Source organism: Berghia stephanieae, chromosome 1 (genome assembly GCF_034508935.2).
Source record: "Berghia stephanieae isolate SIO BIC M18660-M18661 chromosome 1, UCSD_Bste_1.3, whole genome shotgun sequence".
Taxonomy (NCBI): domain Eukaryota; kingdom Metazoa; phylum Mollusca; class Gastropoda; order Nudibranchia; family Aeolidiidae; genus Berghia; species Berghia stephanieae.
This window is the reverse complement of record NC_088360.1, coordinates 1,379,702-1,407,287: the sequence shown is the minus strand read 5'-3', so window position 1 is coordinate 1,407,287 and position 27,586 is coordinate 1,379,702. Positions and strand designations below refer to the sequence as shown.

General features: G+C 36.2%; 2 protein-coding genes across 6 annotated transcripts in view; one reads left to right on the top strand and one right to left on the bottom strand.

The window, feature by feature from the left end:
* Positions 1–20,806, top strand: part of LOC144965994 (post-GPI attachment to proteins factor 6-like) — a 41,039-nt gene extending 20,233 nt beyond the window's left edge. Inside the window, exons 7-13 of one of the 2 annotated variants that reach the window (XM_078901973.1) lie at positions 258–490; positions 5,044–5,198; positions 5,877–6,055; positions 6,548–6,684; positions 8,492–8,627; positions 9,237–9,450; positions 11,208–20,806. In XM_078901973.1, the coding sequence (XP_078758099.1) occupies positions 258–490; positions 5,044–5,198; positions 5,877–6,055; positions 6,548–6,684; positions 8,492–8,627; positions 9,237–9,450; positions 11,208–11,422 (1,269 nt within the window). In that variant the 3' untranslated portion in view covers positions 11,423–20,806. Of the gene's footprint in view, positions 1–257; positions 491–5,043; positions 5,199–5,876; positions 6,056–6,547; positions 6,685–8,491; positions 8,628–9,236; positions 9,451–11,207 lie in introns of those variants that run through there. The other variant, XM_078901981.1, reaches the window with a different exon arrangement.
* A 1,269-nt stretch (positions 20,807–22,075) lies between these two features.
* LOC144966048 (calcium homeostasis endoplasmic reticulum protein-like) overlaps positions 22,076–27,586 on the bottom strand; it is a 100,446-nt gene continuing 94,935 nt past the window's right edge. For 2 of the 4 annotated variants that reach the window (XM_078902085.1, XM_078902067.1), the window contains 2 exons: positions 26,867–27,067; positions 22,076–22,480 (listed from right to left, as the gene is read on the bottom strand). In XM_078902085.1, the coding sequence (XP_078758211.1) occupies positions 22,452–22,480; positions 26,867–27,067 (230 nt within the window). In that variant the 3' untranslated portion in view covers positions 22,076–22,451. Of the gene's footprint in view, positions 22,481–26,860; positions 27,068–27,586 lie in introns of all 4 variants that reach the window. The other 2 variants (XM_078902057.1, XM_078902075.1) reach the window with 1 other exon arrangement.

The following is a 27,586-nucleotide window of genomic DNA, read 5'->3' as shown; positions in this document are numbered from 1 at the left end:
AATAATAATAATTATTATTATTATTATTATTATTATTATTATTATTATTATTATTATTATTATTATTATTATTATTATTATTATTATTGCCATCGTCGTCACAGCCTTTATGTTGGAGCATTCATACAATATATGTAGATCCTTGCCTATATGATATCATCATCATCACAAATTTTACATTTGGAAGGACATAATAAATGGACTGTAAGATATTACTACTGGTCTTTTAAATAGCTTCTTATTTCAACATTCCCCAGGAATTGAGTATGCTGGAGAAGGAGTTAGAGGTCCATGTGTGTGGAGGGATGGTGTACAACCAACTGCCTGACCTTCAAGACCCCACATTTGATGCTTGTCAAAACCTGACTAAGCCAGTCCATGTGAGTTTGGTCGGCGGTTCAATCACGAATGAGTCAATAGTTTATGTCCCCTACCCTAGGGTGGGTGTCTGGCATGTGGTCCTGCAGGCAACTTGCATTATGATGGAAGGGTAAGTCTCTTTTTGTCATTGTATCTCCTTCTTTCAGCTTATCCCACATTTTACAGGGTTGCCATAATGAATGCCACATCTCAGCACATCTCGGTTCAGAGCATCATCTTCCTCCAGGCCCAACTCGTTCATATCATCCTTTACCTTATCCCACCATCTAGTCTTTGAGTGTCCCTTTTTCCTCTTTCCCGCTAATTGTAAGTCCAATACTTTCCTTCCCACGTACTCCCTCTCTCGTCTCTTTACATGCTGAACCATTTCAATCTATCTTCTCTCATCTTTATTGATACATTCATCACTTCAGTCAACCTTTGAATTTGTTCATTTCTCACTTTATCTTTTCTTGTCCAGCCAAGTGATCATCTCAACATCCTCATTTCTGCCACCTCCACTTCTTTATCTTGTTTCTTTGTTGTAGCTGCTGTCTCTAGTCCACATAATATTGCTGATCTTACAACAGAAGTATATATTTCCCCTTCAGCTTTGCGGAAATTCGTTTGTCATATATAACTCCAGTTACCCTACAAATATTCCAGCCTGCCTGTATCTTCTTCTTAACCTCGATCTCATTGTCCCCATCTCCTTGTACAGTTGTTCCTAAGTATTTGAATTGGTTTGTCTCTGGCACATCCTCTTCTCCTATCTTTATTGGTGGTTCTGCTCTCTGTTGTCCGATGCACAAATACTCTGTCTTCGATCTGCTTACCCTTCATTCCCTCCTTTCCAGCTCCTGTCTCCAGCCCTCCAGCTCCTTTTCTGCCTCAGCTTTTGTATAATTCAAAAGTACTACGTCATTCGTATACATCATGTTCCATGGTGCCGCTCGCCGAATGGGTTCTGTTGGAACATCCATTACTAATGCAAACAGCAGTGGGCTGAGAGCAGATCCCTGGTGCAGTCCAACTCTTACATTAAATGGATCAGTTGAGCCAACAGCTGTCCTTACCACTGTTTTGTTTCATTTGTACACATCTTGGATAACTTTGATATATTTCTCTGTTGCCCCCTTTGCTCTTCGACAGTACCACATTTCTTCTCTTGGTACCCTATCATATGCTTTCTCCAGGTCAATGAACACACAACTTAATTCTCTTTGCTTTTCTCTATACTTTTCTGCGGTCAGTTTTAGAGAAAATATAGCATCTATTGTACTTTTACCAGCAATGAATCCAAACTGCTATTCAATTATGTCTACATCTTTTCTAATCCTCTTATCGGTTACTCTTTCCCATATCTTCGTTGTATGGCTCATTAACTTGATGCCCCTATAGTTGCCACATTCTTGAACATCTCCCTCATTTTTGTATATGGGAATCAACGTACTTTTTGTCCATTCTTCTGGCATTTTTTCTTTCTGTAAGATGTCGTTGAATAACCCTACCAGGTAATTTAACTCTTCATCTCCAAGCGATTTCCAGACTTATGCTCGTGTCTCGTCTGGTCCAACTGCTTTCCTCCTTTTCATCTTGCGCACTGCATCCCACACCTCGTTCTTGCTTATCTCATCTTCTATCTTCTCTTTAGGTTGTATAACTGCATTTCTCCTCTCCCTGTCATTTTCTTCATTCATGAGGTTTTTGTAATATGTTTTCCATCTTGCTCGAATCCTTCATCTTTGCCCAATATTCTTCCATTCTCATCTTTGATCATCTTAATATGTTGTATATCTCTCCTATTCTTGTCCCTCTGTTTCGCTATTCTGAAAATATTTTTCTGGCCTTCTTTACTTTCTAATTGCTCATACATATCTTTGAATGTCTCGGACTTTGCTTTTGCAATGGCTCGTTTTGCTTCTTTCATTGCTTGCTTATATTAATCTACTTTCATAGCATCCCAGTTTGTCCCCATGTTCTTCCCTCCTTTTCTTTATTGCTTCTTGAACCTCTTTATTCCACCACCATGTTTCTTTTCCAACTTTTCCTCTTCCTGAGCTGACCCCTAACACTTCTTTGGCCACTTCACGGATTGTATCAGTGGTTATTTTCCATTCCTTTGTGAAATCAATTCCTAGTCTTTCTTTCACATTATAACAAATATTTCTCTTTGCTCTTCCTCTTTTAGTTTCCACCATCATGTTTTTCCCACACTTGGTTTCTCTTTTATCCTCCTCTTTCCAAATGCCACTTTCGCAATAGCAATCTTATGTTGCGTTGCCTCTCTCTCTCTCTCTCTCTCTCTCTCTCTCTCTCTCTCTCTCTCTCTCTCTCTCTCTCTCTCTCTCTCTCTCTCTCTCTCTCTCTCTCTCTCTCTCTCTCTCTCTCTCTCTCTCTCTCTCTCTTTTTCCCTCTCTCTCTCTCTCTCTCTCTCTCTCTCTCTCTCTCTCTCTCTCTCTCTCTCTCTCTCTCTCTCTCTCTCTCTCTCTCTCTCTCTCTCTCTCTCTCTCTCTCTCTCTCTCTCTCTCTCTCTCTCTCTCTCTCTCTCTCTCTCTCTCTCTCTCTCTCTCTCTCTCTCTCTCTCTCTCTCTCTCTCTCTCTCTCCTCTCTCTCTCTCTCTCTCTTCTCTCTCTCTCCTCTCTCTCTCTCTCTCTCTCTCTCTCTCTCTCTCTTCTCTCTCTCTCTCTCTCTCTCTCTCTCTCTCTCTCTCTCTCTCTCTCTCTCTCTCTCTCTCTCTCTCTCTCTCTCTCTCTCTCTCTCTCTCTCTCTCTCTCTCTCTCTCTCTCTCTCTCTCTCTCTCTCTCTCTCTCTCTCTCTCTCTCTCTCTCTCTCTCTCTCCGAGCAAACTGCCACAATCTGATACTTCCTTCAAATTTCTCCTCCAGCACAACAGGTAATCCACTTGTGTCTTTCTCACACCACTTGAATACGTCACTCTGTACTCACCTTTCTCTCTACAATATGTATTTAGTATTGCCAGATCCATCTTTGTTGCAAATCTTACAATATCTTCACCGTCTTTATTTCTGCTGCCATACCCATACCTTCCCAACCATCTCTCCTCTTTGATATTGCTTTCTCCAAGGTGCGTATGAAATCCCGACAGTGATTCGCTCCATGTTGACTACGATCTTGATCCACATAAGTCTGTCGGACACCCTTTGGTAACAACATTTTTTGCAAGTTCTTTATCCTGAATGATACCCACTCCGTTTCTTGTGGCCTCATTTCCTTTATAAAATATTTAAAATCCTCCTCCAATCTCCCTTGATGATTCACCTTTCCACTTTGTTTCTTGCACACAGAGAATGTTAATTTTTCTTCTTTCCATAGCATCAGTGATTTCCATTGATCTGCCTGTCATACTTCCAACGTTCAAACTTCCAATCTTGATCTCCACTCCCATCCGTTTCCTCGACCATCTTTTACGCTTTTCCTCCTTTTGTTGGTGACCAGTAGTCACTGAATTCCCACTGCCATCCTGCTGGCCAATAATGACAGAGGCGGTCATTTTTACCCCAGGTCTCAGCCGATCCGGTATGATATTTCTGTTTTCATTCATTCATTAGCTGTGGCTTGAATTTCACTGCCAGGATGCCCTTCCTGAGCGAACAGTCTCCATTTATCCGTGCTTGTGACCGGCCCCATAAAGGGCTGGGTTCTTTTTTGTCATTGTATAATACTACATTATTCCTACTAGGTGCACCGACTCCAATGAGCATTTTCAATTGTCTCAAGATTGTCATGGGTTCTGTTTTTCTTTTTCTTTTTTCTTGAATTTTCTTCTTTTTGATAAAATTGTTTTCTTTAAAGTGTCAGGCTTACCATCTTGTGCAGAATTGCTTTTTTTGACAAGCATTTAGTGAACATTTTCAAGAACAGGAAAAAGAAAAACGAAGTCAAGCAAAAAGTGTCATTACCTATTGGTTTCTTTGTATTGTTTGCAGCAATGGATGAAAAATGATGCATTTTTAGTAATGGACAAGTCCTGAGCTGTGAGATGATGTTCATGACTTCTTCCCACTGCAAAGCTAATCCTTCACATACATTAGGTCATTTTCAATAAATAAACATTGCATCATTCTTTTTTAAATAAAGAGATGAATTTATTTTGACAATATGAAGACGAAATTAAATACTATGCTCTCTAATAAAATATGGAAAAATTAAAATCATTCTTTTGTTATTAATTGGCAAGATATTGAAAAGTTCTATGCTCTCTAATAAATATTGAAAAATTGAAATCATTCTTTTGTTATTAATTGGCAAGATATTGAAAAGTTCTATGCTCTCTAATAAATATGGAAAAATTAAAATCATTCTTTTGTTATTAATTGGCAAGATATTGAAAAGTTCTATGCTCTCTAATAAATATTGAAAAATTAAAATCATTCTTTTGTTACGAACTGGCAAGATATTGAAAAGTTCTATGGTCTCTAATTAATATGGAAAAATTAAAATCATTCTTTTGTTACGAACTGGCAAGATATTGAAAAGTTCTATGCTCTCTAATAAATATGGAAAAATTAAAATCATTCTTTGGTTATTAATTGGCAAGATATTGAAAAGTTCTATGCTCTCTAATAAATATGGAAAAATTAAAATCATTCTTTTGTTACGAACTGGCAAGATATTGAAAAGTTCAGCATCCCTAACATCCTGTATCCATCCTTCATCCAGTGGATCGCAAGTGTCATGTCCCCTTCAGACCAGCGTGGACATGTCCATCAGTATCAACAGATGCATTCACAGTCAGTGTGGAGGCAAGGGGGATTGCATGTTAAGAACCATTGGATCAGAGCTAATCACATACTCGGCTTGTAAATGTTATGCCGGTAAGTAAGTCTCAGAATTTACTGTTTTGACCCTTTAGGCGATTAGATATAAACCTTATCTAGAAACAAAAATTTCCAACTTAGCTAGTTTCATGATTCATATGTCAATTTTCTTTTTCTTTCTCCGAGGTAGATGAATAAATGAATAAATGAAGTATTGCTGCCAGATATCCTTGTGTTAATTATAGATTAGCAGCTTTGTGGGGACCTCTAGGTTTATGGTTTGAGTATCGCTACAGGTGGATCAAAATTGAGACCTTGGAAAAGGTTAATTAATGATTTGCTTTCACCCCATTCAGTCGTAAAATGAGTACCAGGTACCAGGTCAGTAAAAAAAACAAAAAAAAAACCCAACTGTAATAGCATTTTACAACCCATCCTGTTCTATATTGCAATTGGTATTGTTGGCTTTGGACCTCTTGTAGGGCACTTTGAGCCCATTAAAAGGACATTTAGCTATATAAAAATTCAAATTTTCTGGTGTTTTTTTTTGTTTTCTAAAAATTTTACATGGGTTGACAGGCAGTTTTCAAATAATTAGTCCACATAACATTTTTTTAAAATACATCTGCTTGTTTAAGAGTCATGTGTTTTACCAATTTAGCTACCAAGATTCCCACTGGCTGAATAAATTGTTATCGCTTATCACGAGGATATCATTTTTCATCTTATGACCAGATTACCGTGGTTATGGTTGCCAAGATGACAGCCATGCATTACCTTCCAGCGCCCAATTGACTGGAGCATTCCTCCTTACCATGTCCAACTTCCTGTTCCTGCCAGCCATCGCCATTGCCACCAAACGGCGGTTTTACGTAGAGGCCTTTGTCTATTTTTACACCATGGTCTTCTCTGCGGTTAGTGTTTGAATCGAGGGTGGTTTTGTGAGGTCTTGAGCAGTATTGAGAGTGTAATGTGCAAAATAATAAGTCATTATGTATAGATTGTCTTTAATAAGATTAAGATGATTTATAGATTGTGTTTAAGAATATTAAGATGATTTAGAAGAAGAAGAAGAAGAAGAAGGAGGAGGAGGTGGGGGGGGGGGGGGCAGAAGACCACGGACAAAGATGATGGAGATGATCATGATGAATAAAACGAAGAAGAGAAGAAGAAAAAGAATGGTGCACATGTGTTTTGCACCTTGCTCCCATCATTATTGAAGAGCACAAGGTTAATTTTAATAAGAACAAACAATAGAAAATACAGCACATAAGTAAGTAATTAAATGATAATAATAATATGCTTCATTAAAAAAGAAAGGTTCTGAGGCATTATATATGTAATCATCTCACCTCTAGAACTCCTCAAACAAATTATACGCAGTGACATACTATTTTTATCTCCAGTTTTACCATGCCTGTGATGGGGACCGTATCGATGAGTACCGTCTCTGCGTCATTCCTTTCAACGTCCTCCAGTCTGCCGATTTCTTCGGGTCGTCCTGCTCTGTCTGGGCCACTCTGGTTGCCATGGCATCCATCAGGTACGATGACAAGTATGATTAGGTCTTATTGGGTCCACTCACTATCCACCAGAAAAACAACAATTTAAATTTTTTTTAAAACGCTTGTAATAATAATAATGATAGTAATAATAATAGTAATAATAATAATAATAATAATATTGATAGTAATAATAATAATAATAATGATAGTAATAATAATAATGATAGTAATAATAATAGTAATAATATAATAATAATAATAATATGATAGTAATAATAATAATAATAATGAGTATAATAATAATATAGTTAATAATAATGAATATAATAATAATAATAATAATAAAAATATATATATCAAATAGTAATATAATATAAGTAAATAATGATAGTAATTAATATATAATAATAATGATAGTAATATAATAAATAAAATAATAATAATAATAATAATAATATATATAATAATAATAATAATAATATAATAATAATATTATAATAATAATAAAAATATACTTTATTCATCCAAAAAATGGAAATTCGTTTACAGACGTCGCATGCATAAAAATGTATAAAGTTAAGAGTTTATGGCGACAATGTGTATATATTTTATATATATATATATATATAATATATATATATATATATATATATATATTATAATATATTTAATATAATATATATATAATATATAATATATAATATAATGTTACAAAGTGAAATATGTTGTCCCTATGACCATTGGTTTGAATTTATATGTAAATGCATAAAAATGTATAAATATAAAATTAATAATTAATAGCGACACTTTATATATTGATTTTATAAATTCTTATTGCCTCTAGTCCGAACTTGTATGTGTATATTTTTTAAAAATAGTATTTGATTTAAATCACATTAAAAATTCGAACACTATGTTGTAAAAATGAATTAAGGTGACGTGTTGTCTTTGTTTTTATTGATAAAAGACGACGGCTGCTCATGGAGAACCTGATATATTTGTGAAGGGGTGATCGGCATTCTTCATAACTTTCTCCATTTTACTAAGACAAAATCTCTAGAACTGGTCTCTAAAGTTGTATTTTTAGAGTTCACTTAACTCATCGCTGTTTTATATTGTTCTTGTTAAAAGCTAATGAGTCGTTGAGCCCAAAATAATTTTGCTTTGTGGGATTTTTTCACCTCCCATTGTGGGCAGACGGTCACTTGTGTCTTCTATCCCCCTGTATATCTGGAAGGGGGGGTTAGGGGATTACTTTATGTCTTTGTCTTGAAGCGGGATTACTTGGTTTTGTCCTGGTCCTTGGCTGAGAGAGAAATAGTCAAATGGATAGTTTTAGTTTTGAGAGGTGATATATTTTTTTCCTTGTAAATCATCTCCCTGTTATGTGCTGATCGTTATAGTTTTGTTTTTAATATATTTTGTAAGCATTTGAGTTGTTTCTTTAAGTGGGATCCTGTGCTGGTGTCTGGATGAGAAGTTGAGGTGATCTTAAACCAAGTACATTGATGGTATACTCTTGGAAAATACATCAATTTGAATCAATTCCCCATTGTCTTACTTTATTTCGGATGCTTTAATTATGACCGAATGATTTGCAGGCACTGTAAAATACTTAAAAACAAAAACAAAAATACAAAAATTTCCTTTTTTTAAAATTTCTTTAGGGCTATTAAAGTTGTAGTGCTGTAGTGGGAGCCAGAATTTTTTTGCTTTACGATTTTTTTAATTTATTATATTTTTTTTTTTTTTTTTTCGTAGTTTTAAGCAGGTCTGCTTTAATGTCTAGAGTTTGAGGCAGCTTCGTATTTTTGACACGCATTTAACCTCTGACCCCCCCCCCAGAATGCCTTACCTCATGCCCCTACTACAGATGATGGGACCATTTGGTTTGTTTATAGGAGTGGTCTACGACAAAAGCAGCCTGTGGGTCATAGCCGTTCCCATTTCCACTGGTCTTCTGGTTCTCTGCATATCCTGGGTAGGTTGATTAGTGGTTTGACGACTCGTGCGATAATGTCGTAACTCCGTAAAGAAACACGTATTAAAAATTTTGGCCAGAAAACTCTTCCTTCAAATATTGATTGATTAAAACGGCCTTCACCTTGTCAAGAACTCTCAAATCTGGAACTTCACGGAAGTTCCTATGAGTGAAATGTATGCTGCAATTATTGAACAATTAAAATTTTAACATTTCAAATGAAGCACTTAGGACACAGTGTTAACAATAGATAAGAATAAAATATATGCAAATAGCTTTGTTTGTTTTTTTGGGGTTTTTTTTGGTTTGTTTTGTTTTGTTGTGTTTTTTTTGCTTTTTGGGGGATTTTTTTGTTGTGTTTGCTTTCTTTTTTGGGTTTTTTTTTTTGTGTGTGTGTTTTTTTGCTTTTTTTGGGTTGTTTTTTTTTTTTTTTTTGGGGGGGGGGGGGGGGGGGGGTGGGGATCATGCTTGGAAAATTTCATATCAAGTATATTCTGTGCCGTCATCTGGAGATTTAAAAAAAAAAAAAAAAAAGATTGAAGTACCCAAGACTTTGAGGTTAACAAAAGATAAGCGCTAAATAAAGACAAGCTTTTTCTTCTTCATCAGGGCATCAAAATGTACATGAGGAAAAAACTGTACCCCAGCAAAAAAAGATATATTTTTTTTCTGCTACCAGGGATCGCCCTGGCAACTGTAGCCGCTGTCATCTATTCCTTCATTGAGACAGAGAGTAATTACAAATATCTACACAGCATGTGGCACGCTTGTATTGCCTTGTCTATATGCTTTCTGCTCCCTCCTTATAATCAACAAACAACAGGTAAGGAGAAATTTTAACATTCACTCCCTTATCTTCTCATCCCCCCCCCCTCCTCCCCACATTCTCTCTCATTCTCCCTCGTTTTCTCTCTCTCTCTTCTCTCTCTTTCTCTCTCTGTCTCTCTCTCTCTCTCTCTCTCTCTCTCTCTCTCTCTCTCTCTCTCTCTCTCTCCTCTCTCTTCTCTCTCTATGCTGTACTGTTTCTACTATCCTTTTGTATTTAGACCAGTTATTGCCAATATTGATAGATCACTCTATGTAAAGACAAGCATCTCTTAGTAAAATTAATGTCATTATACCTGTGTGGGGATCCTGACCTACGTAGTGGGCAGGGAGGTACATGCTGTGTCTTCTATCCCCCCCCCCCCCCCCCAATACACGTTTTCCAATTGTTTCCTGTCGTTGTCCTGACCTTGGGCGGAGTTCCTTGGCTGGGAGGGAAACAGTCGAATGTATAGTTATAGTTTTGGGAGATGATATTTTTTTCCTTGTAAATCATCTCTCTGTTTTGCATTGTATTATGTTTAGTTTACATATTATATATGATTGGTAAACATTTGAGTGTATTCCTCTTAATGGGGATCTGTGCTTGTGTCTGGATGAGACTTTTAGGTGATCTCAAACTAAGTACTTTAATAGTGTGCTCTTGGAATCTACATCTGTTCCCTATTTGAACCAATTCCCCTTTGTCTCATCTTTTCTTTTGTGCTTTAATTGTAATTCCAGAACTTTTTTCTATCCCATTTTCTTCCTTTTTACTGGCGCTGATATGACCTTAATGTGTTGCAAGCGCGGTAAAACCCTTAAAAAGTTGGGGGTTTTTTAATGTCATTATACGAGATCTTTATAACTCATGTTACAAAGTAAAAAAAAAACAGAACGGACTTTGATGTCAGTGTGATATTAGCGTGATGTCATTATAAGCATTGTCGATATATCCTCACTACACTGTATTAATTTTGTGACCTTTTTTAATTCAATTTTTGATTAAATCTTTTTAATAAACATGTGATGAAGAAATTAAATATGATTTTAATTTACTATACAGCGGGTGGTTGGATGGGAGCATCACCCTTGAATCATATACCTATGATGTTCGCATGGGTGTACGATCCGATAGTGATGTCGTTTCTTCTTCTCTTTACTAGCCTATCCTGCTTCTTTGGTTTGTGATTGTATTTTTGACAGGGATATTTTTTTTTCTGTAAATCTCCTGCCTGTTTGTTCTTGGTTATTTATAATTTAGCTTATGATATCTTTAGGTTATGATTTTGATTTACATTTGTACTATTTTTATTAGATTGCTTGTTTTTTTGTTTCAGCGGTCTCTCATATAACCTCAATTGTGTTGGAAGAGACCTAAAGCAACAAACAAACAAACAAAAGTTTACTATACAAGAACCTACATCAATTTTGAACAAATTATCTCCTCTATCCTTTTTATCTTTATAAGTAGGATCATTTCAGGAAGTTGAAAATGTTATAGATTATTTCCAAATGTTTCATTTGTATTCTCTGTGCCATTTTTTTTTATTTTTCAAAAATCCATTATTTTTTATAATAATAATAATATATCTTTATTGTCCCCAAAAAAGTGGCAAAATGTCATTTGGTTACACATTTATAACAATACAATATTGACATAGACACACTCGCACAAGATGCACACTAGTAACATAGTAGTTATCGTAAAAAAAATTTTAAAAAAACAAAACAAAAAAAAAACCCAATGTTTATGTTTGTTTTAAATATCCCCAGATGCCTCCCGCCACGTTGACGGGTCAATGACAGCACCACTGACACATATCATGATGGGGGATGGTCACTGTAACAGTAATGGTCATGTGATTCATGACGACAGTCAGTGTGATAGCAACGCTGATGACATTGTTGACGCTGGGAGTCTGACCACCAACACCACCAATGTCACCAACAATGTCGTCAGCATTGCCGAAAACAAAAATCAGACATAGGACACCAAAAAAATATCATGTCAATTCTGACCTTTGTATCCGTGTAAACACTTTATCATTTCTCACCTTGTTGATGCCACACCTAAAAGTTCATATAACGGTGACTTACCTATTCATATATTATGATCTTGATCACTTGTGATGAGGTGTTGTTTAGTACCTCTGAAGCTCTTATTTTGTGCTTGACTAGATCGTGATCCGCTGGGTGGGGATCTTGACCTCCCATAGCGGGCAGGGGGGTCCATACTGTGTCTTCTCTCCCCCTATGGCTGTTTTCCAACATGCTTTCTGTCTTTGCCTTGGAATGAGATTACTTGGTTTTGTCCTGGCCCTGGCTGGGAGGGAGACAGTCAAATGCATAGTTATTGTTTTGAGAGATGATATTTTTTTCCTTGTAAATCATCTCTCTGTTATGTATTATTATATTTATTTTTAATGTATAATGTAAGCATCTGAGTGTATTCCTCTTTGTTGGATTTTGTGCTTGTGTCCGGATGAAACTTATAGCTGATCTAAGTACATTGATGGTATGCTCTTGGAATCTACATCTGATCCCTATTTGTTCCCAGTTCCCCTATGTCTTACTTTCTCTTGGGTGCTTTAATTGTAATTCTAGAACTTCTTACGATCCCATTTTCTTCCTTTTTACTGGCGCTGATATAACCTAAATGTGTTGCCAGTGCTGTAAAACCCTTAAAAACAAAACAAAAAACATAAAAGTTCATATAACTGTGACTTACCTATTTGTATATTATGATCTTGATCACTTGTGATGAGGTGTTGTTGGAGTATCTCTGAAGCTCTTATTTTGTGCTTGACTAAATCGTGATCCAAAGAAATTCCATTTCAATAAGGGATGGTCCTACATACAACATAATACACGCACCATAACCTGCCATACATTGACAATACATTTTTTTTTCATTTTGGCCAGAAAATTACACTTAATATATCAATCAATTAATTGAAGCTGTAAAATAACTAGGATGAAAGTGAACACTTTGCTGTTAAAAGATTTGGACTATAAAAAGTATTGAATGCAAATGTTGCTGCTTCAATAACAATAGTCAAATGGAAAATAGAATCTTCAATTTATGGACGTTACAGGTTTCCTCTTTGTCAACGCGACATGATGAATGAAACCATAAAGACGAATGAGAGATTAGAAGAATCGCCGTAACAACACCATCCTCTCATCGCTCATTCCTCTGTAGTGTTTAATTCATTGTTCATCGTGTTTTGCTGACAATGAGGAAACTCATATTGTCCACACCATACGTCTTAGTGAATTCAATTGAAGCTTTCATTCGATTCAACTAGATATTGTTATCCTTTTTTTAATTAAACAAAAATGACTAGTCCTAAGTAGAATTAAAATAGTTCTTCACATCCATAAGGCTCATGGAACTGGAGATAATCCTGGTTTTTATAGTGTTAAACTGACAGTAGCAGTTGCATGCTACCCTCTGGATAGGCTGCTTATTTATTGCAAAGTCCTTTCTCCGAGGCCTTACATACAGATTTACTGTTGGTAGACAGGGAGGTCAGAAAAATCTTGTCTGACCTCAGACTGAATACTTGTCCCTTTGCTTGTGAAACAAAAGCAGAAATGAATATAACAGGTTAAAAAAAATAATATCCATATTTTTGTTCTTCATTGTTCACCTCAACAGGGCATGATGAGACCCTTTTTCTTCTTCTTTTCTCTCTCTCTCTCCCCCTCTCTCTCCCTCTCTCTCTCTCCCTCTCTCTCTCTCTCTCTCTCTCTCTATTCCCCCCCCCCTCTCTCTCTCTCTCTCTCTTTCTCTCTCTCTCTCTCTCTCCTCTCTCTCTCTCTCTCTCTCTCTCTCTCTCTTTCTCTCTCTCTCTCTCTCTTCCCTCTCTCTCTCTCTCTCCTCTCTCTCTCTCTCTCCCTCTCTCTCTCTCTCTCCCTCTCTCTCTCTCTCTGTCTCTCTTTCTCTCTCTCTCTCTCTCTCTCTCTCTCTCTCTCTCTCTATTATGATACTGGGCTATTATCAGTCCTTACAGGTCAATGATTATGATACTGGGCTATTATCAGTCCTTACAGGTCAATGACTATGATACTGGGCTATTATCAGTCCTTACAGGTCAATTGTCCAAAACGGTAAAGAGGCAATCCCATGTACATGACATTTTCTGTTGTATTTCTCTTCCGTCACTTGTGTTATCTTCAAGTGACGACAATCTGTTGACTCCAGTTGTGTTGGCTTTGGTTTTATTCCAAAGAGGCTGGGTGGGGATCCTGACCTCCCGTAGCGGGCAGGGAGGTACATACTGTGTCTTCTATCCCCTTATATCTTATCCAACAAGCTTTCTGTCTTTGTCTTGGAATGAGATTACTTGGTTTTTTCCGGGCCCTCGTCGGAGTCCTGGCTGGGAGGGAAACAGTCAAATGCATAGTTTTTGTTTTGGGAGATGATATTTTTTTCCTTGTAAATCATTTCTCTGTTATGTATTATTATATTGGTTATTTTTAATGTATAATGTAAGCATTTGAGTGTATTCCTCTTTGTTGGATTTTGTGCTTGTGTCCGGATGAGACATAGGTGAGCGGGTGGTTGGATGGGAGCATCACCCTTGAATCATATACCTATGATGTTCGCATGGGTGTACGATCCGATAGTGATGTCGTTTCTTCTTCTCTTTACTAGCCTATCCTGCTTCTTTGGTTTGTGATTGTATTTTTGACAGGGGATATTTTTTTTCTGTAAATCTTCTGCCTGTTTGTTCTTGGTTATTTATAATTTAGCTTATGATATCTTTAGGTTATGATTTTGATTTACATTTGTACTATTTTTGTTAGATTGCTTGTTTTTTTTGTTTCAGCGGTCTCTCATATAACCTCATTTGTGTTGGAAGAGACCTAAAGCAACAAACAAAAAAAAAGACATAGGTGATCTCAAACTAAGTACATTGGTGGTGTGCTCTTGGAATCTACATTTGATCCCTATTTGTTCCCATTCCCCTTTGTCTTACTTTCTCTTGGGTGCTTTAATTGTAATTCTAGAACTTTTTACTATCCCATTTTCTTCCTTTTTACTGGTGCTGATATAACCTAAATGTGTTGCAAGTGCCGTAAAACCCTTAAAAACAAACAAACTATTCCAAAGAGGCGTATTTCAATTTCACAAACAGCTATCAAAACGTGTCTTTCTATGCTTTTGTCACATATCTTGTACCTATGAATTTGATCTGTAATTGCTTAGATTTATTTTTTTTTTCAGTGTTTTTTTTTTTTTTGTTTTTTAAGATGTCTGTCATCTGCATTTTTTGCGGCCGCAAATATCAAGGCGATCCGCAAACCAAAATTTCCCAAAATTGGAAAATCGTGGCAAATTTTGGGAAAATTGGCAAATCGCGTGGCAAGTTTTGGGAAAAAAAAAAGAAGTGAAAACAAAATAACGAATAAAATAGTGCGAAACTTGAGAAATGTTGCAGCTTTGCCTGGGCCCAAACCAAGGGAAGCTACTCTCTACAGATAATGATCCTTTAAAATCTTTGTAACAACGCTATTCGCTTTACATTGTGTAAATTAATAAATGCAGCCTCCTTAAATGTAATAAATTGTCTTTTATATATATATTTTTCTGTATCGCATGTTAATTTTTACTGAAACGCTTAGTTCACCTCGGCAAATTTTTTGGCAAATTTTGGCAAATTTTAGGTCCCAATTTGGCAAAAAATGCAGATGACAGATATGTTCCGACACTCCAGAAACCCAGCGATTGTATATTCCTATCGTCCATTTGTCGTATCCCTTCTTCCCTAAGTAGAACGAAGAATTCCAACCATTAATCAATACACGGTGTTATTGTCTGTTCGCATTCATTTCATGTAATTACAAATCCTTGTTTCTATCATTTTTACTTTGATGAAAGTTTATGTTAGCAGATTCAATGACGTTACTGTCATCTGACTTTGAATATTGAATGCTAAAACTCTTAACTGGGAAAACAATCAAACCGACTTTCTTTTTTCTTTTTTTTTTTGGAGAAAGATGAATTTATTTTTTGATCATCTCTCCATTATATACATATGTTATTGCTGGGTTTTAAATTTAATACGAATGTTGTAACCAGTTGAGTGTGTTCCTTCTGTCATCGATCATCTTGTAGTGGTGAAGTCAGGGACTTTAATTTTAACCCATTGATTCTCAAGAATTTTGCCCCCTTTTTTTTAAACTGAACTACCAAGCCAGGGGAAATAACTCTTGTGAATAACTGACCTTATTTCGCAAAATGATTTACTGTGTCGGTACGATTGATGAAACCCTAATGAAATGGATCTTTTCAAATAAAGAAATAAATTCCCATTAATTTGATGTACGGTGTGCATGTTTGCGACAAGTACAACATTGGGAAAAAATTAATAAAGTCCAAAAAATTTTTTTTTTTAAATACCAATTTTGAATGTACTTTAAAAAATCATACATATTTGTGAAATCGCCACCTGAATCAACATTATCAGCTACAGATTCAACCAAAGCACTTTCAAAGACCAAAGAATTTTTAAAAAATCAATTGCCATCTTTCAAGTTTCAGGTAGATTTGAGTGAAGAAAATTTGTTTCACTTTAAAAAACCATAGTTCAGCTTGCAATCCTAGTTTTTAGAAATGGTACACAGCCACTTTCACTTTCACCACTCCTCTACATCTGGAATACTGGCTAAAAACCATCAGAATCAGAGGTGTTCTCCTTCCTTTTAAATGAGATTCAAAACACTGAACTGAACCTGGACCATAGCCTTAACAGGCGCGTTGAGATTGAGAAGCATGATGTTGGATTTTATCAGGCGCGTTGAGATTGAGAAGCATGATGTTGGATTTTAACAGGCGCGTTGAGATTGAGAAGCATGATGTTGGATTTTATCAGGCGCGTTGAGATTGAGAAGCATGATGTTGGATTTTATCAGGCGCGTTGAGATTGAGAAGCATGATGTTGGATTTTATCAGGCGCGTTGAGATTGAGAAGCATGATGTTGGATTTTATCAGGCGCGTTGAGATTGAGAAGCATGATGTTGGATTTTATCAGACGCGTTGAGATTGAGAAGCATGATGTTGGATTTTATCAGGCGCGTTGAGATTGAGAAGCATGATGTTGGATTTTATCAGGCGCGTTGAGATTGAGAAGCATGATGTTGGATTTTATCAGACGCGTTGAGATTGAGAAGCATGATGGTGGATTTTATCAGGCGCGTTGAGATTGAGAAGCATGATGTTGGATTTTATCAGGCGCGTTGAGAAGAAATGGGTTAAGTGTTTCTAAGGATTTTCAAAAAATTGTCCCCTTTGTCTTACCTTTTTCTTAGATGCTTGTTTGCTTAAACTAAAACATTTAATTATTTTTCTTCCTTTAAAGTATAGCGAAATTGACAAACGTATAACAAGTGTTGTCATAAAACTTCTATGAATTCGTGGCTTCAATTTCATGTGTAATTCACATTGTCGATTTATTAAGTTAGATGGTTGAGGTCAGTGGTAAATCTTACCATCTTTGAATTGAAAGGGCAAAGGGTAAAAATCTCATTGAAGACTGGTCAACTTTTATGTCTGTTGATATGCTTGACCCATGACCTAACGATAGTACTTGACCTCAAAGTGTCAACCGAAATCCAATCTTTCTATTCAATTCCTATAATTTTCTGCCTCAAACTAGTTTTATATTAGGTTGAGTTAAAATTGAATTGATTTTTTTAAATTTTAAATATAAAAAATGACTTCCTTGGACACCTTCAAATTTATACTAAAATCAAAATCATCAATTTAATTATTTGTTTGTTTTTGAAATGTTTTCTTTATTATGCGTTAAAAAAGAATATGTAAATGCTTTACACAGATATTATTTACAAAGTGTATGATATATATTTATACAGATATACAATATATAACGATAGCACATTCTTGGAACGTTGAGTTGTTTTGATATAAAAATGTTGATGCTCTCTACAGTATTGGAATGGTAATCACGGATCAATTGACAGATGATTGCTATTGGTGTTATGTCTGATGGATCAATTGACAGATGATTGCTATTGGTGTTATGTCTGATGGATCAATTGACAGATGATTGCTATTAGTGTTATGTCTGATGGTCTTTTCTAGATTTTGCATTTAAACTTTACAGGTAGGCCTTGATTTTACACTTACCCATCAGGCCATCATTTGGAGTCAGCAAGGCTTTGTGGCAGCGTCTTTGCTTCATACCCAAAAGGTCTATAGTTAAAATGCCTGCAGAGCTGTGTGGCCTTGAGCAAGTCACCTCACCCTAGCTCGCTTTGCACTGCTACATTGTGTCTTATGCCTGGTTTATTCTAGTCTTCCCTTGGAAAAGACCCGAAATAAAATTTTACGCTAAGGAGTAAAAGAAGGGAATTTTATTGTTTTATTTATTTATTTAGAGAGAGCAGTGCAAGCGACTTCCAGGCTTCATTGAACTTTCCTGCATTGGTGATACTACGGCTTTCTTGATGAAAGCAGTGAGATGTGACAAAACAAATGAAAAAGTAGCCATTCAGAGCCATAGGGCTCCTGGAACTAGAGTTTATCCTGGTTAAACAGACAGTAGTAATTGCTCACTACCCTTTAGGTAGGATGCTGGTCTATTGCAATGTACATTCCACAAGATCTAACAGACCTAGCTACTCAATCACTGCTGAGTGGGCAGGGTGGGGGGGGGGGTTTGAAAAAAATCTTGAGTTCTTTCCGAGACATCATTCCTTTTTAATGCAAAACGAGTACTCTATCAATGACCAATCAAAGATAATAATGTCTTGGAGTTAAATTGAATCCTCACTGTTTAGCTTTAAATAATACAAATCCTCTCAGGGTCGGAGGAAACATTATGTTGACGTCACATTATTGTAGTTCAAGCACAAACCTTAGCTGGAATGTTTGATCATCCTCCACATACTTTGTATAGGGAATGAGATTAGCGGAAGAGTAGCGTCTCTTGATTGGACGTCACCCATAGTCTGTGACGTCACCGGCAGAAAAGTTATTAGAGAGAGAACGTCATGTTGGTTGTGCGCATGCGTCTCTCGAATTGTCGATCTCTTTATATGCCATTATAACTGTAAGGTTACATTGCAATCACCCATTACTATTGTTCATGAAAAAGTATTTTGAATTGATGAAACATTCCTGCAAGGCATTCGATATAATTTTTGGATCAATTCTGCTGGGGTTTTTTTTTTTCTCTTACTGTATCTGTGATATTGGTGATGACACAAATTCACTTGACTTCATTCATTGACTTGTTGTATGAAATGGATATCGATATCATATTTGAACCTCCCTTGTAATTGTATTATGGATGGCTGAGGCAGAGAAGTAGAAATATCAGCACTTTTCTGATTTACTTTTCGTCTTCAGATTTTTCTTACATTATATAACTTTTTCAGAAGTTTTAATTTATATTCACAATACATAAATATCCAAACATAATCGGACGTACGGGATCATGTGGAGAAACCCAAAGTGATTTACAACTTTTACTTATTTCCATTTCAGTCAGTATTTCTTTGAATTTGAATGGTATATGTTTTATGTTATAAACCAATGACATTGAGTATGCTCCGGTATACAATTGTTTCTATGTTATATGTTTGTGTTGAGAATATTGGCTATTAAGCTTAACTGCTGGCCAGGTAACTTCGCGATGGTTATGTGTTGAACCCGCGGTCTCCAGTAGTCGGTGAGATGAGCTCTAGGAATGACCTGAGTTTGAAACGAATATTTTTGTGTTCGTGGATAGCTCATACGGTAGAGTCACGCTCTCACCGGCCAGGCGGAGTTGTCGTACCAATGAGGTCGCAGGTTCAAACCCCATCACCGCCGCGAAAAATTTTTATTCTCTATTGTCTTCTGGCACTTTTCTACTCACTTCATCTCTTGTTGTTATCAACATAAGTGCCTGCTCCACTCACGTTTCTGAGTTAGATGTATGTTTCTTTTTCTGAGATGACACTTTGTTTTATTGTAAATCATTTGTAATTGTTAGTCATTAATATGTCGGATGTAAATATTTCGGTGTATCCGTCTTGAGTGAAATCATGTGCCTGGGAGTTGAAGCAATTTATCCCTGTGGACACACAAAAATTTAAATAAAAATTCAGCTTTTATATAGCGCAATATCCACCAAATGGGCTCAAAGCGCTTTACAAATGGTCCCTAACCAACAGCAACACGAAACATGTAGAACGAGACATGACACCTGTTAGGCCATATTACAATTTTTTTCTGACAGGGACAACGTTAACAGCCAGGTACTCATTTACACCCGAGTACGGGGAGAGAATTGAGTAAAGAGCCTTTTTCAAGGACTCAACTATGCGCCGAGCGAGGCTTGAACCCAGGACCTTCCGATCCGAAAGCGAGTGTCATACTACAAGACCACATAGCCGCACACAAAACTATTGCTTCTCAATATATTTGTTGTATGTGTGTGAATTAGTATTAGTCCCTCTTATCTCAGTCTTGGTGGGCGATAGTAAGCAAGATTGAAAATCTTTTTGATTTTCACCTTAATTTTTCATTAATGTGCTAGTGCTGGATAATCTTACTCTTTCAGTGTCCCAGGCACCATAAACCCCCAAAATCAAACGATTCGTGGACTATCCATGTCCCATGGTCTGGGTGGGGTTCCTTTCCTAGCCTCCCATAGTGGGCAGGGTGGCACTTACTATGTCTTTTGTCTATCCCCCCCTGTATCTATTTTCCAACTTGCTTTTTGTCTTTGTCTTGGAATGAGATTTCTTGGTTTTGTCCTGGCCTTGGTGCTTGACTGAGAGGGAAACAGTCAAATGCATAGTTATTGTTTTGGGAGATGATATTTTTTTTCATTGTAAATCATCTCTGTTATGCATTGTTATGTTTGATATTTTTAATGTATAATGTAAACATATGAGTGTGTTCCTCTCAGTGGGATCTTGTGCTAGTGTCTGGGTGAGACTTATAGGTGATCTCAAACTAAGTACACTGATAGTGTGCTCTTGGAATATAAATCTGTTCCCTATTTGAACCACTCCCCTTTGTCTTACTTTTTTCCTCAAGTTCTTTTATATTGCACATCTAGAATCTTTTCACTATCCAATTTTCTTCCTTTTTACTGGCGCTGATATGACCTAAATGTGTTACAAGCGCCGTGAAACCCTTAAAAACAAAAACAAACATGTCCCAAAGTGGTAATACGAGTATTATTATAATTAATGGTATCTCTTGTTTGATGTCTATTCTTTTCTTATGATCAGATTATCAGAGACCTGTTTGAATTTTGTAAATCACCAAGGTCATAAATGTAATTGATATTATTATAATATAATCTAAAATAAATAAAGAAGTAAATATATAAATATCACCTACCTATACACAGTGCCTATTCTTAGATTTTATTTCCATATTGTTCGACCTTTATGGTATTCAGTCCAGCACTGATTTGTTGAACATCATGACGAATTCACAAATTTGATGAACTCGGGTTAAATTCCCATTTTACGTTACGGATTTTCAAGTTCAAATATTCATCAAACTATTAATTATTCATCAAACTTTCTCTGCTGTCTTGGGCAGTTCCAACATATATTATAGTGCTGGACTGAAAAATCTGAGTTGGACAAAGTCCACAGACTTGTTAATAGTTGAAAACAAAGTATTCTATCGTCTGAACTCTTTTCAATTTGTTTTTTACACCACTCTCAATGGGGCAGCGTGGCTCAGCGGTACGGTCTTTGCTTCGTACCCGAAAGGTACCGAGTTCGATCACCCGCTGCTGCGGTGTGTGGCCTTGAGCATGTCACCTCGCCCTGGCCCAATTTGCGGCGCTGCACTGCGGTTAACGCCTGGGTTATTCCGTCTTCACTTGGAATAGACCCGAGAGACAAATTTCCCCTATGGGATGAATACAGGGAATTTTATTTTCTTTCTTTTCTTTAGGTCAGCAGAATGATCGACATAATCTGAAATTGAGGCAAATGAAATTATTTGATTTCAAAGGAGATGTCACTGGTCCGACAATGGAAACAAGACTAAATTGAAAAAAAAAAAATACTTAAGATATTCTGCTTTGCCAATTTCATTCCATTTTTGTAGAGCTCATTTTTACAGTTCATGGATTTGTTTTAGAAATCTTGATCCTATAAATGGTAGGTAATAATTGAATGCTTAAATGGGCCATGGAATAATTTATGATAGGGTAGGTAATGAACTTCTTCCTCTGTTCTCCCTGTTATCAAAACCTATTGTCATACTTTTCCTGATGCTTAAATATTCCGCATGTGTTGCAAGTTCTGTTTACTTCTCAAGAAAAAAAAACCAAACAAACCTCAGCCAGTCCCATCATCTCAGCGATTAACTCCAACTGAATAAAATTGCCAAACAATTCAATAGAAACCAATCTATCTGCTACTGGTCCATTTTGGGTTATTGTGACATTTGTCGTGAAATGAAATGCACCAAAACTTGACTCTGATGCAGAATTAATTTCCTAAATTAGAGTTTATTGTAATTATTTTACTCGACTTACTGATAATTTATAGAACTATCAAAAAAGTTTTGATTAATATTGAGAGAAAATCATTTTAAGTTTTAAAAGTATCCTGGATAAAAATAATTTTTTAAAAAAAGGTAATCAACAAGTTGTTTGAGACATTTTATTCCAATTTCAATCCGACAAAGCTGTCAGTATGTATAATATGGTAACGATCCAAAATGCCTTGTGATGGCCAGAACATTGATGAAATAATAATGGTGGTGATGACAATGGCAATGAAGACGACAGTGAGTTGTGAGATGATGATGGTGATGATAATAGCAGGGGAAAAGTGGCAATTACAATGATGACGATGATAGCAGTAATAATGGTGGTGATGATGAAAATGATTATCATTAAAAAACCAATAATAAGGAGAATGAATCAAAATACTGAAAATAACAAGACTTGAATTATAATATATTAACATGAAAGAGGGGTTTGAAAAGATAATATGTCGATGTGAGATGTGGCGATGATTCGTCAGTCCTTGAATTTGGATCTTCTCTTAGCTGTAATAGAAAACAATAACATATGAATACACTCAATATCACATAACAAATGACACGTTCAAAGACATGATGATGATGATGATGATGAATCCTATATGCCCATTATAAGAGTCACCTTTGTGACCAAAATACAGTGACAACCAAAAACTACACCAAAAAAATTGACAAAAGTCGTCATCATTTATATTTTAAAATTTGTTCCATTACAAATGAACTAGGAATACCAGTGTTTCAACTTATTTCTCAAGCGGTACAAACCATTAAAATATTGAGGAATAAGGAATTCAAAGTTTTTAAAATTAATAGCATTTAAAGTCACATCATTTGTGTAAACAATGAAAAAAAAAAAAGAAAAGCTGGAATTTATACAGTGCAACCCCTCGATAACGACATCGCACGGGACTGGAAGATTTTATGTCGTTATCCAGGGATGTTTTATTGCGGGGTTTTCAAGATGGCGGGAAAATGGGGCGTGGTGAGACCTGTGAATACATAACAATGCGATGCACAGACAGACCAGTGAATATGTAACAATGCGATGCACAGACCAGTACCTGAGAGAAGACATGTCTCAACAACGTTAGAATGTGTAATTCTCCGGTTTACAAAGGGTATACCAGTGTTGCTTTCATTCTCCGATGTGTATTGTCATTATTTTGATCTTAAACACTCAGTACTGAACGCCTTTTACCAAAACGAAAAATAAATTTTTTCAATCAAGTGCCAACCAATATGATAAATGATAGCACCAAATTCATGCGTTGGTGCTGATGAGTTTTGAATACCGAAATTTTTATTTAAGTGCTCCAAAATTTAGAAGCACTTAAAAATTAGTAGATCTACATCTTGCAATATTTTTTTTAAAAACCAACTAAACAAACTAGGTATTAACCAGAATATGATCCAATTTGGACTGATGTTTAGAGATTCAACTGATTTTTCAAATCTGAAAGAGGTGGTTATTGTTTTCCCCACTATTCCAACATACCATAAGACCATAAATATCCATAATTGTGCGCCCATTAGACACGGCATTGCCTGATATCAGTTAACCTCCACTGACCTCAGACAGGCAGCTAACATGGAAGGTTAATGGACCCTTGAGAGTTCCATCCACTGATAATCTTCTTTTGCTGTGGTTCCATAGTAGCAAGTGCTGATTCCATGCAGTTTTGTAAACATGGGGCAGCATTGCTCAGCGTTACGGTCTTTGCTTTGTACCCGAAAGGTACCGAGTTCGATCCCCCATCACAGCACTGTGTGGTCTTGATCAAGTCACCTTGTCCTATCTCAATTTGCTGACGCCTGGGTTATTCCAGTCTTCCCATGGAATAGACCCTATGGGATGAATGGAATAGACCCTATGGGATGAATGGAATAGACCCTATGGGGTGAATGGAATAGACCCTATCTATGGGATGAATGGAATAGACCCTATGGGATGAATGGAATAGACCCTATCTATGGGATGAATGGGATAGACCCTATGGGATGAATGGAATAGACCCTATCTATGGGATGAATGGAATAGACCCTATGGGATGAATGGAATAGACCCTATGGGATGAATGGAATAGACCCTATGGGATGAATGGAATAGACCCTATGGGATGAATGGAATAGACCCTATCTATGGGATGAATGGAATAGACCCTATGGGATGAATGGAATAGACCCTATCTATGGGATGAATGGAATAGACCCTATCTATGGGATGAATGGAATAGACCCTATCTATGGGATGAATGGAATAGACCCTATCTATGGGATGAATGGAATAGACCCTATCTATGGGATGAATGGAATAGACCCTATCTATGGGATGAATGGAATAGACCCTATCTATGGGATGAATGGAATAGACCCTATCTATGGGATGAATGGAATAGACCCTATCTATGGGATGAATGGAATAGACCCTATCTATGGGATGAATGGAATAGACACTATCTATGGGATGAATGGAATAGACCCTATGGGATGAATGGAATAGACCCTATGGGATGAATGGAATAGACCCTATCTATGGGATGAATGGAATAGACCCTATCTATGGGATGAATGGAATAGACCCTATGGGATGAATGGAATAGACCCTATCTATGGGATGAATGGAATAGACCCTATGGGATGAATGGAATAGACCCTATGGGATGAATGGAATAGACCCTATGGGATGAATGGAATAGACCCTATGGGATGAATGGAATAGACCCTATGGGATGAATGGAATAGACCCTATGGATGAATGGAATAGACCCTATGGGATGAATGGAATAGACCCTATGGGATGAATGGAATAGACCCTATGGGATGAATGGAATAGACCCTATGGGATGAATGGAATGGACCCTATCTATGGGATGAATGGAATAGACCCTATCGGATGAATGGAATAGACCCTATCTATGGGATGAATGGAATAGACCCTATGGGATGAATGGAATAGACCCTATGGGATGAATGGAATAGACCCTATGGGATGAATGGAATAGACCCTATGGGATGAATTGAATAGACCCTATGGGATGAATGGAATAGACCCTATGGGATGAATGGAATAGACCCTATCTATGGGATGAATGGAATAGACCCTATGGGATGAATGGAATAGACCCTATGGGATGAATGGAATAGACCCTATGGGATGAATGGAATAGACCCTATGGGATGAATGGAATAGACCCTATGGGATGAATGGAATAGACCCTATGGGATGAATGGAATAGACCCTATGGGATGAATGGAATGGACCCTATCTATGGGATGAATGGAATAGACCCTATCGGATGAATGGAATAGACCCTATCTATGGGATGAATGGAATAGACCCTATGGGATGAATGGAATAGACCCTATGGGATGAATGGAATAGACCCTATGGGATGAATGGAATAGACCCTATGGGATGAATTGAATAGACCCTATGGGATGAATGGAATAGACCCTATGGGATGAATGGAATAGACCCTATCTATGGGATGAATGGAATAGACCCTATGGGATGAATGGAATAGACCCTATGGGATGAATGGAATAGACCCTATGGGATGAATGGAATAGACCCTATGGGATGAATGGAATAGACCCTATGGGATGAATGGAATAGACCCTATGGGATGAATGGAATAGACCCTATGGGATGAATACAGGCAATTTTTTTAAAATCTGCTCTGATTGAGCGATAACAAAGCCATCTCATTGGGAGGAAAAAATATTGGTCAAGAGTATGAGATGACGATGGTCGGTTATCAATGGCCGATTATTGTTATAACGATGTAGCTAAACAGGGGTTATTAATAAAATGTATGTCACTATTCGGGGTTTTTTATTACTAATAACATATAGCAAAAAAAATCGGGACCAATGGTCAATGTCGCTATCCAGGGCTTGTTGTTATCCAGAGGCTGCACTGTAAATCCTGTCTCATTTTCTTTCTTTTCTTTTTTGTTGGACTCAAAATAAAAGCGGAAATTGGAGTTGGCACCTCTGTATGTCATAATAAAGAAGCAATGCTCATCTGTGATAGAGATGAGGACTAAACAAAGATGATGATGATGATGATGATGATAAAATGGCCATAACCACTTTTGAGTGCCTAACTTACTCTTAATGTAAATGTTGCTGCTCGAAGCTCGAAAAAATAGATAATAATGTGAAATTGAATGTAAGCTTCAACTACTACTACTACTACTACTACTACTACTACTACTACTACTACTACTACTACTACTACTACTTCTACTACTACTACTACTACTACTACTACTACTGCTGCTGCTGCTGCTGCTGCTACTGCTACACTACTACTACTACTACTACTACCACTACTACTACTACTACTACTACTACTACTGCTAAAAGTACTTACTATTCCTTATGCTGCTGCTGCTGCCACTAATGATTATACTTATACCGACATCCTCATTTATTATTTTTTGTATTTATTTCCAATTCCAATGTATTTATTTTCCAACAACAGTCTACACATTTTTATATTTCACTTTCTAAACTGCATTACACAGTTCATCCCCGCCTCCCCTCTTTTCACTTAATTAATTGCGCACCTTTTAGAAATATATAGCATTCTATTTTAATTCGTGCTTCCTTACAAATAGGAGCATACTAATTTCCTACCAACCAATGTTTTGTTTATTCATCTTAACTACGCCACTACCACATTATCTCATTCATCTGCAGTGATTCATTCATCCTGTTTTGTTGATAAAGGGGAAACACGGAACGTTCATTTAATATGTTTTTGTAATTAAATTGAAGCTTACATTCAACTTCACGTTATTATTTATTTCTTCGAGCTTAGAGCAGCAACATTTACACTATTTAGGTTTAGTCAATTTCAAATTATTATCGACAACTTACTCTTACCATCCCGTTTCTCCTTCTCCTCGTCTCGTGTTTTCATACGTTGTATGAAGCCCTGACTTTTATTCTTTCTAAAAGCTTCAAACGGGTCCTTCATGTCCATCCCAATGCCTTTGTGCATGTCCATCTTGTCCCTCACGTCTGCTGCCTCCACAGGGTTCTCCATCCCTTGTTCCTCTGCACCGAGACCACGTCCTCCCCAGCCTAAATATAATATTTTTAAAATAAAGTGGATTTTTAATAGGTATTAACAATGCTGCTCAAGTTTACTCGTGAACTGATCAAATGATAATTTTTCTGATTATTTATCTGAATATTATCACAGAGCTTACTTATTTTACCACAATAACAATCTTAGAGTTCAAATTAACCGGGAATTTTTAAAAATAATAATAATAATAATAATAATAATAATAATAATAATAATAATAATAATAATAATAATAATAATAATAATAATAATAATAATAATAAAATAATAATAATAATAATAATAATAATAATAATAATAATAATAATATATAATAATAATAATAATGACAATAATAATGACAATAATAATAATAATAATAATAATAATAATAATAATAATAATAATAATAATAATAATAATAATAATAATAATGATAATAATAATATAGTAATAATAATAATAATAATAATAATAATAATAATAATAATAATAATAAATAAAATAATAAATAATAATAATATATAATAATA